Source organism: Camarhynchus parvulus, chromosome 26, assembly GCF_901933205.1.
Source record: "Camarhynchus parvulus chromosome 26, STF_HiC, whole genome shotgun sequence".
NCBI classification, from domain to species: domain Eukaryota; kingdom Metazoa; phylum Chordata; class Aves; order Passeriformes; family Thraupidae; genus Camarhynchus; species Camarhynchus parvulus.
Window position 1 is genome coordinate 3,619,750 of NC_044596.1, and position 14,945 is coordinate 3,634,694.

Genomic DNA, 14,945 nt, shown 5'->3' on the forward strand with positions numbered 1-14,945 from the left:
GAGCCTCCAAATCTCACAAATCCCCACTCTGAGTCCCCAAACCCCACAAATCCCCACTTTGAGCCTCCAAACCCCATAAATCCTCACCCTGAGCCCCCCAAACCCCACAAATCCCCACTCTGAGCCTCCAAATCCTCACCCCGAGCCCCCAAACCTCACAAATCCCCACTTTGAGCCCCCAAATCCCCACCCTGAGCCCCCAAACCCCCAAAATCCCCATCCCCAAACCCTCCCAGGGCAGGGCAGGGGTCGGCAGCTCCTCCCTGGGGCTGCTCTCAGAGGGGACAACCCCAAACGAGGGGGGGACACGGCCCCAGCTCCGTGCCGGGGGGGTTTGGGCGCTGCTGGGGCCGGGGGCTGTGCCCAGGCTCGGGTGGGAGCCGCTCCTTTCCCAGCGCTGCCGTCTCCATGGCAACCAGGGCGACGCCAGATCCCAGTTTAAAAGATGCTCTGCCTCCTGTTCTTGCCGCGGGCTGGGGAGGGGACACAGACAGGGGGATCAGGTGTGCCCAGGTGTGCCCAGGTGTGCCCCAGGTGTGCCCCAGGTGTGCCCAGGTGTGCCCTAGGTGTGCCCAGGTGCCAGGCCAGGCCGTGCCCCGCAGTCCTAACGTGGTGTCCCCAAAAATCAGGGGGTGCAGGGCAGCCTGGCTGAGCCAAGGTGCATTTCCAGCAACTCCTGCCTGGGCCAAACCCCACAAATCCTCACTCTGAGCCCCCCAAACCCCACAAATTCCCACTTTGAGCCCCCAAACCCCACAAATCCCCATCCTGAACCTGAAAACCCCACAAATCCTCACCCTGAGTCCCTCAAACCCCACAAACACCCATTCTGAGCCCCCCAAACCCCACAAATCCTCAGCCTGAGCCCCCAAATCCCCACTCTGAGCCCCCAAACCCCACAAATCCCCACTCTGAGCCCCCAAATCTCCAACCTGAGCCCCCCAAACCCCCCAAATCCCCACTTTGAGCCCTCAAACCCCACAAATCCCCACCCTGAGCCCCCCAAACCCCACCAATCCCCATCCTGAGCCCCCAAACCCCACAAATCCTCAGCCTGAGCCCCCAAATCCCCACTCTGAGCCCCCAAACCCCACAAATCCCCATCCTGAGCCCCCAAACCCCACAAATCCCCACTCTGAGCCCCCAAATCCCCCACTCTGAGCCCCCAAACCCCAAAACACCCATCCTGAGCCCCCAAACCCCACAGATCCCCACTCTGGGGAGGGGATCCCCAGCCTGGGGCGCTGCCAGCTGTGCCCAGGATGCCCAGCTGTGCCACCAGCGCTGCTCTGCGCACGGATGAGGTGCCGAGGGGCAGGGCCGGGGTTTGGCAGCCCTGGGGGAGGTGCCAGCCCCTGCCCAGTTACCTGAGTGCGGGAAGGCCGAGCCCCGGTGGCCGGGGTCCCTCTGGAGCTGGATCTCCTTCAGGGAGAAGATGGAGGCGGCTGGGCAGGGCGGGCACAGACAGAGAGGTCAGTGCTGCCCCAGGGGGGCACCTCCAGGAGATCTTCTGTCAGCCTCCCAGCCCGTCCCCTCCCACCCAAATTGTCATTACTATTATTATTATTATTATTATTATTATTATTATTATTATTATTATTATTATTATTATTATTGCTATTATTATTATTATTATTATTGCTATTGCTATTATTGCTATTATTGCTATTATTATTGTTGCTATTGCTATTATAATTATTATTGTTATTATTATTATTATTGCGATTATTACTATTATTACTATTATTATTATTCCTTGCTCCCACAGCCACCAACCCCTGGCCCACCCTGCTGCAGAGGCGCCCCTGAGGGAGCAGGGAGGTGCCTGCAGCCCCTTTTTGACCATTTTTTACCCCATTTTTGGGGCACTTAGCAGCACCCAGCACTCACTGTCAGGCAGGAGGTGCCTGCAGCCCCTGTTTTACCCTTTTTGACCATTTTTTACCCATTTTTGGGGCACTAGCAGCACCCAGCACTCACTGTCAGGCAGGAGGTGCACCCGCTCCCCCAGGCTCCTGAAGTAGGGGTGCTGCAGGGCTGCCTGGGCTGAGATCCGGCCCTTGGCTCTGTACTGCACAACGGCCCAGAAGAGACAGAAATACTCAGTTATAGCACACACCTGGGCACCTTTGGGCACCCCTGTATATCCACATCACACAGCTGGGCACCCTTGTACATTTACCTTACACATCTGAGGACCTTTCTACATTCGCCTCACACATCTGGGCACCTCTCTACCTTTACCCCACACATTTGGGCACCACTGTACATTGCCACCTCACATCTGCGCACCCCTGCCCATACCAGCAGTGTGTCCCACTCACTCTGTGGCAGTGTCCTGCTCCAAGGCCCCCCTTTCCCTTCCCTTCCCTTCCCTTCCCTTCCCTTCCCTTCCCTTCCCTTCCCTTCCCTTCCCTTCCCTTCCCTTCCCTTCCCTTCCCTTCCCTTCCCTTCCCTTCCCTTCCCTTCCCTTCCCTTCCCTTCCCTTCCCTCCCCTCCCCTCCCCTCCCCAGCACCCACCAGCAGCAGATTTGTCAGCAGATCGACGCCTTCCGAGTCCAGCCTGGGAGAGAGGGGAAAGAAAACCACAACTGCCCCAGGGCTGCACCCAGGAGGCTGCAACAGCCACAGGGAGGGACGAGCGGCACTGCAGCCTCGAAACGAGCCTGGGCTGCCCGGGCTGCCCTTTCCACCCCTCAAACCCCCCAGTCTTTCTCTGTCCCTGCCCCTGGGCTACCTTGGGGCGTGGTTGATCAGGGGCTGGGCTCGGTACTGGCTGAAGTTGTAAGCCTTGAACTCCTCGTTGGACGTTATGCCAGGCCAGGTGTCCTCCGTGGGGGTTCCTGTGGGGGGACAGGGGACCTGCCATGGGCACTGGGTGTGATGGAACCTCCAGGAGTGTGGGGCTGTCCCTGAGAGAGGGCACTGATGTGCCCAGGGGGTGGCAGTGCCAGCAGGGAGCTACTCATCCTTACACCTGTGCCAGCCTGGAGGGGCTGCGGGCAGCTTCTGTCCATGCCAGCTGACCCCTGCCCACCCCTGTCCATGCCAGCTGACCCCTGCCCACCCCTGTCCGTGCCAGCTGACCCCTGCCCACTCTAGCCCACCCCAGCCATGTGTGCCCACCTCTGCCCATATCAGCCCACCCCTGCCCATTTCATCCCACTCATTTGCACCCCCATCCCATCCCTGTTCATTCCTCCACCTCCATCCCACCTGTTTTCATTCCTACTCATCTCATCCCAACTCATCCCACTCTACCCCATCCCTGTTCTCTCCTTCCCACCCCATCCCAGTCCATCCCATCCCTTTTCCCTCCTTCCCACCGCATCCCACTTCGTCCCTGCTCATTCCTGTCCACCCCATCCTATTCCTGTTCCCTTCTTCCCGCCACACCCCTGTTCATTCCTGTCTATCCCATTCCATTATCCCATCCCATCCCATTATTCCATCTCATCCCATCCCATTATCCCACCGCAGCCCGCCCTGCCTTGTTCCGTTCCGCCCCATTTCCCGCCCCCGTTCCCTCCCGCCTCTCCGCCTCCTCGTCTTCCTGCTCCCTTCCCGTTCCCGCCCGTTCCTTCCCGCTCCATTCCGTTCCGTTCCCATTCCCGCTCCCATTCCCCGTTCCGCTCCCATTCCCGTTCCGCTCCCATTCCCCATTCCGCTCCCCCCCATTCCCGTTCCCGCCCCATTCCGTTCCCGTTCCCGTTCCGTTCCCATTCCCCGCTCCCATTCCGTTCCTGTTCCCATTCCCTGTTCCCATTCCTCCCATTCCCCGCTCGCCCCTTCCCCGCTCCCGTTCCCATTCCCGTTCCCGTTCCCGTTCCCATTCCCGCTCCCATTCCCGTTCCCGTTCCGCTCCCATTCCCGTTCCCATTCCCGCTCCCATTCCCGTTCCCCGGGCAGGCAGTGCCCCCGCGCGGGGAGCGGGCTCAGCGCACGGCGCTCGCCCGGCGCTCACCCAGCAGGCGGAAGATGAGGTGCAGCTCCTCCTTCACCGTGGAGCCGGGGAACATCGGCCGGCCCGTCACCATCTCGTAGTGGATGCAGCCGACGCCCCTGCAGGGCAGGGGACCCCCGGGGTCACGGGGGACAAACCCCGCGGGTGGAGCGGGATCGGCTCCGGGAGGTGGAACCGCTCCCAGCGGGATGGGGATGGCACGGACCGAGCCCGAGTGCCAGGGAATGGGGAAATCTGAGCTGGGAGAACTCTGGGGACATGGGGACAGGGAAATCTGCACTGGGAGAGCCCTGGGGACATGGGGACAGGGAAAGCAGCTCTGGGAGAGACTGGGGACATGGGGACAGGGAAATCTGCTCTGGGGACAGGGAAATCTGCACTGGGAGAGCCCTGGGGACATGGGGACAGGGAAATCTGCTCTGGGGACAGGGAAATCTGCTCTCGGAGAGCCCTGGGGACATGGGGACAGGGAAGTCTGCACTGGGAAAGCTTTGGGGACATGGGGACAGGGAAAGCAGCTCTGGGAGAACCCGGGGACAGGGAAATCTGCACAGGGAGAGACTGGGGACATGGGGACAGGGAAAGCAGCTCTGGGAGAACCTGGGGACATGGGGACAGGGAAAGCAGCTCTGGGAGAACCCGGGGACAGGGAAATCTGCGCAGGAGAGTCCCAAGGACAGGGAAATCTGCACTGAGAGAGCTCCGGGGACAGGGAAAATTGTTCTGGAAGAGCCCCAAACCCTCTGGTGTAAAAAGCCACACAGGACATGGGAAACAGCTCATGGGAGAGCCCCAAGGGACAGGGAAAACAGATTTGGAAAAGCCTCCAAAACTCTGGTGAACGGACCCAGGGGACAGGTAAAACTTCACTGGGAGAGCCCCAAAGGACAGGGAAACTGTTCTGGGAGAGCCCTGGGGACATGGGGACAGGGAAATCCGGACAGGGAGAGCTCTGGGGATAGGGAAATCTGCACTGGGAGAGCCCCAAACCCTCTGGTGTAAAAAGCCCAACAGGACACGGAAAACAGCTCTGGGAGAGCCCCAAGGGACAGGGAAAACAGATTTGGAAAGCTCCCAAACCTCTGGTGTCAACAGACCCAGGGAACAGGGAAATGTGTGCTGGGAGAGCCCTGGGGACATGGGGACAGGGAACCTGGGACAGGGAGAGCTCTGGGGACAGGGAAATGTGCACTGGGAGAGCCCCAAACCCTCCGGTGTAAAAAGCCTCAAGGGACAGGGAAATCAGCCCTGGCAGAGCCCCCCACCCTGTGCTGTACCCAACACGGTGAGGATGAGGATGGAAACGCCCGAGCCCTCCTGGAGAGCCCCCGGGCAGCTCGGTGCTCACCACATGTCGATGGGCGTGGAGTACTCGGTGGAGCCCAGCAGGACATCGGGGGGCCGGTACCAGAGCGTCACCACCTCGTTGGAATAGGTTTTTGTGGGGACAGACTTGGCCCTGGCTAATCCTGAGGGCGGCAGGGATGCACATCAAGGAGCTGCCACCCTTTTTGTCCCAATCCTGCATCATCCCTGGAGGGCTTCACCTACCAAAATCAGCCAGCTTGAGCTCCCCTCGCTCGTTGATGAGCAGGTTCTGGGGTTTGAGGTCTCGGTGCAGGATTTTCCTGCCGTGGCAATAAGCCAGGCCACGGAGCAGCTGGAACATGAAGATCTGCAGGGAGGAGGAGAATTGTCACAGAGATGTTTTATAAAAAATCCTTTCGTTAGGGTTTTTTTCCTCCTGAGAAGCTGAGAGGCCTCAGAAACGAAATATAAACAATAATTATCTGCTGCTGTGGAATGCCAACAGGTGCATCTTTGATTGGTCTCATGTGGTTGTTTTTAATTAATGGCCAATCACAGTCCGGCTGTGTTGGGACTCTGAGCAGTCACAAGATTTTATTATCATTCCTTCCTTTTCCAGCCTTCTGATGTCTCCTTTCTCTTTTCTTTAACATATTAATATATTAAAGAAAGTATATTAATATATTAAAGAAAATATATTAATATATTAATAGAATAGAATAGAATAGAAATAATAAAATAAGAAATCAGCCTTCTGAAACATGGAGTCAAGATTCTCCTCTCTTCCCTCATCCTGGGGACCCACGAACACCACCACAGAGGAGGAGGAGGATGCATTTAGGACTAAAACTCAACCTGCCTCGAGGAATTTGGATGTTGTGGGCAGGAAAGACCCCTCGGAGCTGTGACACTTCTGGGAAAGTGTCATGGAATTGGATGGGTGAAATGTGAATGGGCAGTGATTTTATTTAGGGTGGAAATGCCGGGGGAGCCTCAAAAAGGGCAAAGGGAGCAGGAACTGGAGGGTGAAGGGATCTCCAGGCTCAAAAAGGGCAAGGGGAGCAGGAACTGAAGGGTGAAGGGATCTCCAGGCTCAGAAAGGGCAAGGGGAGCAGGAACTGAAAGGATCTCCAGCCTCAAAAAAGGCAAAAGGAGCAAGAACTGAAGGGATCTCCAGGCTCAGAAAGGGGAAAGGGAGCAGGAACTGGAGGGTGAGGGGATCTCCAGCCTCCCCCAGCCCCAAAACCCCCCCAACCCAGGACGAGGAACAGGGGAGGGGTCCCTGCACGCCCCTCACCTTCACATTGTGCACGCTCATCAGGTTCCCGCAGTTCTCCAGGTACTGCTTGAGGTCGTTGTCCTGCAGAGGGAAGGACGCGTCAGTCTGTCCTTCCCTCGCCCCCCCCAGCCCCCAGAGAAGCCCCCAGACCCACCAGGTACTCGAAGACGAGGGTGAGGCAGCGCTCGGTGTGGATGATGTCGTGCAGGGTGACGATGTTGGCGTGCTTGAGGTTCTTGAGCAGCGACACTGCGGGGACAGCGGGGCTGAGCAGGGCGCCCCGAATCCCCCTGGGGCCCCGGGGGAAGCCCCTGCCGGCCTCACCTTCCCGGATGGCCGTGCAAGGAGCGCCCTCCTCGTGCTCCAGGCGGATCTCCTTGAGCGCCACCAGGTTCTCTGTCAGCTTGCTGCGGCCCTTGAACACCGTGGCGTAGGTGCCCTGGGGACACGGGGACATGTCGCACACATCTTTGCATGAAAAATCCCTTGCCTCAGGATTTTTTCTTCCTGAGAAGCTGAGAGGCCTCAGGAACGAAATGTAAACAATGGTTATCTGCTGCTGTGGAATGCAACAGGTGCATCTGTGATTGGTCTCATGTGGTTGTTTCTAATTAATGGACAATCACAGCCCAGCTGGCTCGGACTCTCTGTCTGAGACACAAGCCTTTGTTGTCATTCCTTTCTATTCTTAGCTTAGCTAGCCTTCTGATGAAACCTTTTCTTATATTCTTTTAGGATAGTTTTAATGTAATATATATCATAAAATAATAAATCAAGCCTTCTGAAACATGGAGTCAGATCCTCATCTCTTCCCTCATCCTGGGACCCCTCTGAACACGGTCACAGGGACATTTCCCAGTGAGAGGAATGCTGGGTTTGTCTTTACAAACAAGGATTAATTCAATTTTGCAAAACCCCTCCTCTGCTCCCTGTCCCTTTGCCTCCATCTGTTTTTACAGCAACAATCAGGAAACGTCCCCTGTATGAGAATAATGTGGATTCATTCAACTGGACCGAATCTTTTTGAACTTCCTCGTTTGCCAAGCAAATTTTAATCAAGGAAAGCAAAGGACATTTAAGGTCTGGCTCAATGGAGGCTGACCAACCTGCTGGAAATGATATTTTGGGTGAATTTGTGCTGGTTCCCACAGGTGAAATAAAAACAAAGCTGGGTAAAAGGTGCAGCCTGCAAACCAGCAGCTCTGAGAGCAGTGGAACAAACTCTTTGTCATATTTGATGTAAAATCAGAGGTAAATCCACAACCTGGGCACTTCCAGTGTGAGAGGAATGACAGATTTGTCTTTCCGAACAAGCTGTGGGCCTGCTGGTAGATAAAACCAGCACTGAGAGATAAACAATGGGAAGGATTTCACTGATTGGTGAATGGAAAAAAGAGATTTGATTTTACAAATAAACTTTTTAGGTTTGCTGATAAATGAAATTAGACATTGAAAGATGGAAGAAGCAATGGGGAAGAAAAACCCCTAAATTCTGTAAGAATTAAAAATGAAAAGGGAGGGTTGTACGTTAGAGGGGAATCTCTGGTATCAGGTGTTTTGGGAAGTCTGAACATCTCAGGTATCTCAGAAATGGGGAAAACCCCATAAATTCCATAAGAATTAAAAATGAAAAGGGAGGGTTGTACATTAGAGGGGAATCTTTGGTATCAGGTGTTTTGGGAACCTCAGGTGTTTTGGGAACCTCTCAAGTACCTCAGAAATGGGGAAAGAGAGAAGGGAAATGTGGGAAATTGGGATAAAAAGGAGGCTGCGTCCTCCAAAAATTTGAGATCCCAGGGGAATGCCCCATGGCCTCTGCCTTTAATGGAATGAAGCCAAAGGACTCCTCTGCCTCCTTTTTGGAATAAACCTCTGCTGTTTGTGGATTGATTCTCCTGACACCAGGGTGGCACAGCACTGGTGTGCCCAAAACGTTTGGAGGAAGGACCATTCGAGGCGACAGCACCAGGTCTGAGCTCCACAAGAAAGACTTGCTCTGGACATTTCTGGATGTTGAAGGTTTTTGCCCTTTGTGCTTCGAGCTGCCCTTTGAATTTCGTTGAATTCCTTACAGGGGTGTCACAGGCTACTCACCTCTCCCAGTTTGTCCAGTTTAATGTAGGTTTCCAGCTTCCCAAAGCCAATATCTGACTGTGAGAGAGAAAGGAAAACATCACTGGCGAGGAGGGAACCTCATCCAGGGATGGCTGCACCTCCAGCAGGGTTTCCAGGGACTCTGGGCAGTGACAATTGGGATTTTTACTCCATTTGCTGCCCAAACCCTCTGTGTGTCCTGAGAAGGGAAGTGAAGGCGCAGGAACAACCCCCAGAGCCACATTCCTTATTCATGAGGGGCTCATGAATATTAATGACATGTCGCCCTGGCTTTGTTTTATTAATCAGACAGCATAGGCAGGTAAATTCCTCTCCTTCCCTTCTCCCTCCTCCTGAACGGGCATCTCGGATCCCCAAATGCCTCCTGAGGCCTGGCTGTGGTACCTGGGCACACCTGGTGTCTGCGCAGGGAGATTTTTGCTCCTGGTTTTTTGCACACAGTGTTTTTGTTCCAATTTCTGCTGCTGCAGCAAAGGAACGGAAATGCCAGCACTGGAGCCAAGGCTGATTCATTATTTATCCACATTTGCATTTGGGCTGAGCTGCAGGGAGGGTTTCCCTCTCCTGCTTTGGGAAGGAGCCAGGCTGAGAGGGCAGCCAGGTGTGCACAGGGCAGGGAGGAAGGAGGGAATGGCCCAGCAGGTGCAGGTGGGGAAAGGAGAATCATGGAATTATTGAGGCTGGAAAATCCCCGTGGGATCATCGAGTCCCAGCTGTGCCCGATCCCCGCCCTGAGCACTCAGTGCCACCTCCAGGTGCCACCTCCAGGGATGGGCGCTCCAAACCCCCCTGGGCAGCCCCTTCCAGCCCTTTCCATGAGGAAATTCCTGCTGATGTCCAACCTGAGCCTCCCCAGCCCAGCCTGAGGCCGTTCCCTCTCCTCCTGTCCCTGTTCCCTGGGATAAGATCCCAAATCCCCCCGGCTGTCCCCTCCTGGCAGGGAGTTGTGCAGAGCCAGAAATTCCCCCTGAGCCTCCTTTGCTCCAGGCTCAGCCCCTGCCCAGCTCCCTCAGGACCCTCCAAACCCTTCCCCAGCGCCCTCAGCTCCTCCCGGTGCTGCCGGGGCCGTGCTGGAAGGGCTGGGAAGGGGCAGGGACGTGAGGGGACCTCGGTGACAGCCAGGCGGAGCTGGCACAGCAGGGCAGGGGACACTCGGGGGTGCTGTGCCTGGCACTGTCCCCTGCTCGGTGTCACTCACAAGGGAGGCCCGGCGGGACATCCTGCTCAGGGGCTTGGGCAGCTCCAGGCTCTCCATCTGCAGCTTCTGCAGGAACTCGGGAGGCAGCCGGATGTCCATGGGCAGCGAGAGGCGCCTGCTGACGTCCTGCAGGAGGGGACAGGGAGGGGACAGGGAGGTGACACGAGCGCTTCCAAGGGGAAGAGCTCTGCCATCAGTGTGGCAGTGTCACCACCACATTTTCTGAAAAATCCTCTTTGCCCAGGATTCTTCTCCTGGGAAGCTGAGAAGCCTCAGAGTAAAAGGAAAACAATAATTTTCTGATTTGCTTCTCCTGTGTTTTGCTGCTTTGGAATGTGGTTTGGACATCGTTTATCCAACAGGTGAGTGTTTGATTGGTTTCATGTGAATTGTTTTAACTTAATGACCAATCACAGTCCAGCTGTGTCAGGACTCTGGAAGGAGTCAGGAGTTTTCATTATCATTCTTTGTAGCCTTCTGTCTGTATCCTTTCTCTCTTCTTTAGTATAGCTTAGTAAAGCATTCTATAATATAATAGAATGTAATATAATAGAATGTAATATAATAGAATGTAATATAATGTAATATAATGTAATGTAATGTCATATAATATAATGTCATATAATATACTATAATATACAAATATAATATAAACAAATAATATAATATAATACATTAATAATATAATATAATATAATATAATATAATATAATATAATATAATATAATATAATATAATATAATATAATATAATATAATATAATATAATATAATATAATATAATATAATATAATATAATATAATATATAATACCATATATTATAAATATAATAAAGTAATAAATTAGCCTTCTGAGAACATGGACACAGATTCATCATTTCCTCCCTGCCACGGGGCACCCCAAAAATCCCACATGGCAGCGCCACTCAAGGGAAGAGGGTGGTGGCACACGGTGGCAGTCACATCGGAGGATGCCAGGGCTGGTGTGTGACACTGCCACGTCCCAGAGCACACCCAGCCCGCGGGGAGGTGACACCCAGCTGTCCCCATGTCCCCCGCTGTCCCCAGCACTCACCTCCATGGAGCAGCGGCGCTGGCCGTGGTTGCGGTAGCGCACGGCGGCCACCGGGGACCGGCCCTGTCCCTCCGGCGGGGACACGGGGCTGCCGTCAGCTGCCACTTCCCTGCCCAGCTGTGCCAGCTGCAGGTGCCCCTGAGCCAGGTCTGGGGATGAAAGGAAAGAACAGTGTGAAAAATGCATGTATTTTATGGTTGGTTTTTCGCAAATATTAAAATGGATATGATACGTGTTGTGTTAGAAAGTGATGCTGTGTTAATTCTCTTAAGTGCTGTGTTAAATATAGTTTTAGGTTATAAAAATGTTAAAATAGAAACTGTGCTGTGTAGGATACTTTTTTAAAAGAAAGGACTCGCACTGAGATAGCAGCCACAGGACACCTGAATCTTTCAGAGAAAGAGAATTTATTGCCCCATTATCAGAAGAACAAACTTCTTCCCACCTCGAAGGCGCTGTCAGGATTCAGAGGAAGAAGCTGACACTGCCCAGACAGAATCCTGTGTTTGAATGGAATTTATGCATCATGGATGAGGTGTATGAATATGCAACAGGCTGTTGCTTTTAAGGGTTAATCCTCTGTTCACGTGGGTCCTTTTTCGGGCTCCTGCTGCCCAGAAAGAGGTACCTGGACATCCATAACTCTTTGTTTTTATGGTCTCATATTGTCCAGATTATCATTACTCTAATTGTATTGCCATTTTTATAACCATTTTATTACTATTAAACTTTTAAAATTTTAAAACCAAGTGATTGGCGTTTTTCACAAGAATGAGCTGCTGGAGGGGTGGCAGGAGCACCGAGGAGTGAGGGCGGGGCAGGGATGCTCTGGGGAATCTCTTCTTCCTTCTCTATATCCAGAGGGAATTCTGAGTTTTGCTCCGAATTCCTGGGGCTCTGCCACCCTCAGCATTGCCAAAGCACACCCTGCCTATCAAAGGGGCATGTTGCACAGGGCGACAAAATCCCAAATCTCATCCCAGTGCTCTGCCACCAGGGGTGTGACAAACAAACCACCCCAGTGCTCTGCCACCTCTCAGAATATGCAGAGCACCTGCTGCCACCAGGGGTGTGACAGAAATCCCAAATCCACCCCAGTGCTCTGCCACCCTCAGCATTGCCAGAGCACACCCTGCCTGCCACCAGGGGTGTGACAGAAATCCCAAATCCCATCCCAGTGCTCTGCCACGGGGTGTGACAGAAATCCCAAATCCCATCCCAGTGCTCTGCCACCCTCAGCATTCCCACATCCACCAGGGGTGTGACAGAAACCCCAAATCTAAATCACTAAAAAGCGCTCTGCCACTTGTAGTACCCCTTGCTTTAGGCCTTTCCTTTTTATTACGAGTAAATGCTGAAATCACTTCTAGTACTCCCTGCTTCGGGCCTTTTCTTTTTATTGTAACAAACGCTGAAATTCCCTCATCCTGGCACCCTGCGAACACCCTGACAGGGATCTTTCCTCCCCAAAGCAGCGAAAGTGCCCTGGGAGTGCCCCAGGCTGAGCCCTGTGCTGTCCCTGCCCTGTCCCTGCGCTGTCCCCAGGGCTCGGGGACAATCCCGGCTGCGGGGATGATCTCATGGCTGTGGAGGGAGGCAGGGCTGGATTTTCAGGGCTGCTGAGCAGGGCTGGGCCCTGGCTGCGGTTTGCTGGGCTGATGGATGAGAGCTGGCAGGCCAGTGACCTGGCAAGGGCCGTGGGTTTGTGCCACGGGCACAGGGAGAGCAGAGAGCAGGGCTGGGGGCTCCTGGGCGCCAGGGGGCTTCAGAGGGGCTGAAACGGTGCCAGGGCTTTCGTGAAAAACGCCAATCGCTTGTTTTCGAAATTTTAAAAGTTTAATAGAAATAAAAATGGTTATAAAAATAGTAATACAATTCAGAGTAATGATAATTTGGATTTAGGACAATATGAGACAACAAAGACAAAGAGCACGGATGTTCGGGTACCTTTTCCAGGCAGCAGGAAAAAGGACATGTTCTAACAAAAGGAGTAATCCTTTAAGAGCAATGGTCTGTTGCATATTCATCCACTTCATCCATGATGCATAAATTCCATTCAAACACAGGATCCTGTCTGGTCAGTGTCAACTTTTTTACTTAATCTCTACAGCGCCAAAGAGGCTGAATGGAGCTCATTTCTTCTTGTTAGGAAAGCAATAAATTCTTTTCTCTGAAAGTTTTAGGTGTTTGGTGGTTGTTTATCTGATAAGAGTGTCTCCTTCCTTTCTTAGAGAGAGAAAAAAGAAAAACAAACTACACTAAACCAGTTCTTATTGTGACTAAAAAAATTACTTCCTAATTACAAGACAACATTCACTATTCAAATGTTAATACAGCACTACTAATCAATACATCAAAATCCATTTGGTAAATATCTGCGTAGAGCCATCTAATATGCATTTCTCACAGCTTTGGTAAAACCCCTCCTCTGCTCCCTGTCCCTTTGCCTCCATCTGTTTTTACAGCAACAATCAGGAAACGTCCCCTGAGTTAACCACAGGTATGAGAATAATGTGGATTCATTCAACTGGACCGAATCTTTTTGAACTTCCTCGTTTGCCAAGCAAATTTCAATCAAGGAAAGCAAAGGATATTTAAGGTCTGGCTCAATGGAGGCTGACCAACCTGCTGGAAATGATATTTTGGGTGAATTTGTGCTGGTTCCCACAGGTGAAATAAAAACAAAGCTGGGTAAAAGGTGCAGCCTGCAAACCAGCAGCTCTGAGAGCAGTGGAACAAACTCTTTGTCATATTTGATGTAAAATCAGAGGTAAATCCACAACCTGGGCACTTCCACTGTGAGAGGAATGACAGATTTGTCTTTCCAAACAAGCTGTGGGCCTGCTGGTAGATAAAACCAGGAGATAAACAAAGGAGAGTTTAAAAAAATGAGAGAAAAACAGTGGGAAGGATTCCACTGCTTGATGAATGGGAAAAGATATTTTGCTTTTAGAAATCACTGAAACGCTTTCAGGTTCACTGATAAATGAAATTGGATATTGAGAGATGAAAGAAACGATGGGGGAAACCCCCCTAAATTCTGTAAGAATTAAAAATGAAAAGGGAGGGTTGTACATTAGAGGGGAATCTCTGGTATCAGGTGTTTTGGGAAGTCTGAACCTCTCAGGTACCTCAGAAATGGGGAAAGAGAGAAGGAAATCAGGATAAAAATGTGAGAGACCCCAGGGGAATGCCCCATGGCCTCTCCCTTGATTGGAATAAATCAAAGGACTCCTCTGTCCCCTTTTTGGCCATAAACCTCTGCTGTTTGTGGATTAATTTTCCTGACAAGTGGCTCCAAAAGGATGGGGAAAGGAGGTAAAGATTCACAGAAGGCTGGCAGAGGTGAGGGGAGAGGGGTCTGGGCTGCCCTGGGGCAGGGACGTGCCAGCCCAGCCCTCCCTGCCCTGCTCTGCTCCATTCCCAACCCCAAAGGGCTGGAGCTGCCCCGGGGCTTGCAGGACCCTGCAGGGAACTCAGGGTGAAGCTGTGGCCTTGCAGGACCCTGCAGGACCTTAGTGTGAAGCTGTGAGCTTGCAGGGTGAAGCTGTGAGCTTGCAGGACCTTGGTGTGAAGCTGTGCCTTGCAGGACCTTGCAGAGACCAGGACCTTGGTGTGAAGCTGTGGGCTTGCAGGACCTTGGTGTGAAGCTGTGGCCTTGCAGGACCTTGCAGAGAGCTCAGGTGAAGCTGTGAGCTTGCAGGACCTTGGTGTGAAGCTGTGGCCTTTGCAGGACCTTGGGGCGAAGCTGTGAGCTTGCAGGACCTTGCAGTGTGAAGCTGTGGCCTTGCAGGACCTTGCAGGAGCTCAGTGTGAAGCTGTGAGCTTGCAGGACCTTGCAGAGAGCTCAGGGTGAAGCTGTGAGCTTGCAGGACCTTGGTGTGAAGCCATGGCCTTGCAGGACCTTGGTGTGAAGCAGGACCTTGCAGGACCTTGCAGGGTGAAGCTGTGGCCTTGCAGGACCTTGGTGTGAAGCTGTGGCCTTGCAGGACCTTGCAGGACCTTGC

At 52.8% G+C, this 14,945-nt stretch overlaps 1 protein-coding gene across 1 annotated transcript in view; it reads right to left on the reverse strand.

The window, feature by feature from the left end:
• Window positions 1-246: 246 nt before the first annotated feature.
• Window positions 247-14,945, reverse strand: part of CDK18 (cyclin dependent kinase 18) — a 37,114-nt gene continuing 22,415 nt past the window's right edge. Inside the window, exons 3-16 of the mRNA XM_030965654.1 lie at window positions 10,939-11,087; window positions 9,865-9,990; window positions 8,646-8,702; window positions 6,876-6,990; window positions 6,706-6,800; window positions 6,570-6,632; window positions 5,516-5,639; window positions 5,313-5,433; window positions 3,965-4,062; window positions 2,738-2,843; window positions 2,521-2,563; window positions 1,981-2,071; window positions 1,368-1,445; window positions 247-473 (exon numbers count right to left, since the gene is read on the reverse strand). Of these exons, the coding sequence (XP_030821514.1) occupies window positions 439-473; window positions 1,368-1,445; window positions 1,981-2,071; window positions 2,521-2,563; window positions 2,738-2,843; window positions 3,965-4,062; window positions 5,313-5,433; window positions 5,516-5,639; window positions 6,570-6,632; window positions 6,706-6,800; window positions 6,876-6,990; window positions 8,646-8,702; window positions 9,865-9,990; window positions 10,939-11,087 (1,301 nt within the window). The 3' untranslated portion in view covers window positions 247-438. The remainder of the gene's footprint in view (window positions 474-1,367; window positions 1,446-1,980; window positions 2,072-2,520; window positions 2,564-2,737; window positions 2,844-3,964; window positions 4,063-5,312; window positions 5,434-5,515; window positions 5,640-6,569; window positions 6,633-6,705; window positions 6,801-6,875; window positions 6,991-8,645; window positions 8,703-9,864; window positions 9,991-10,938; window positions 11,088-14,945) is intronic.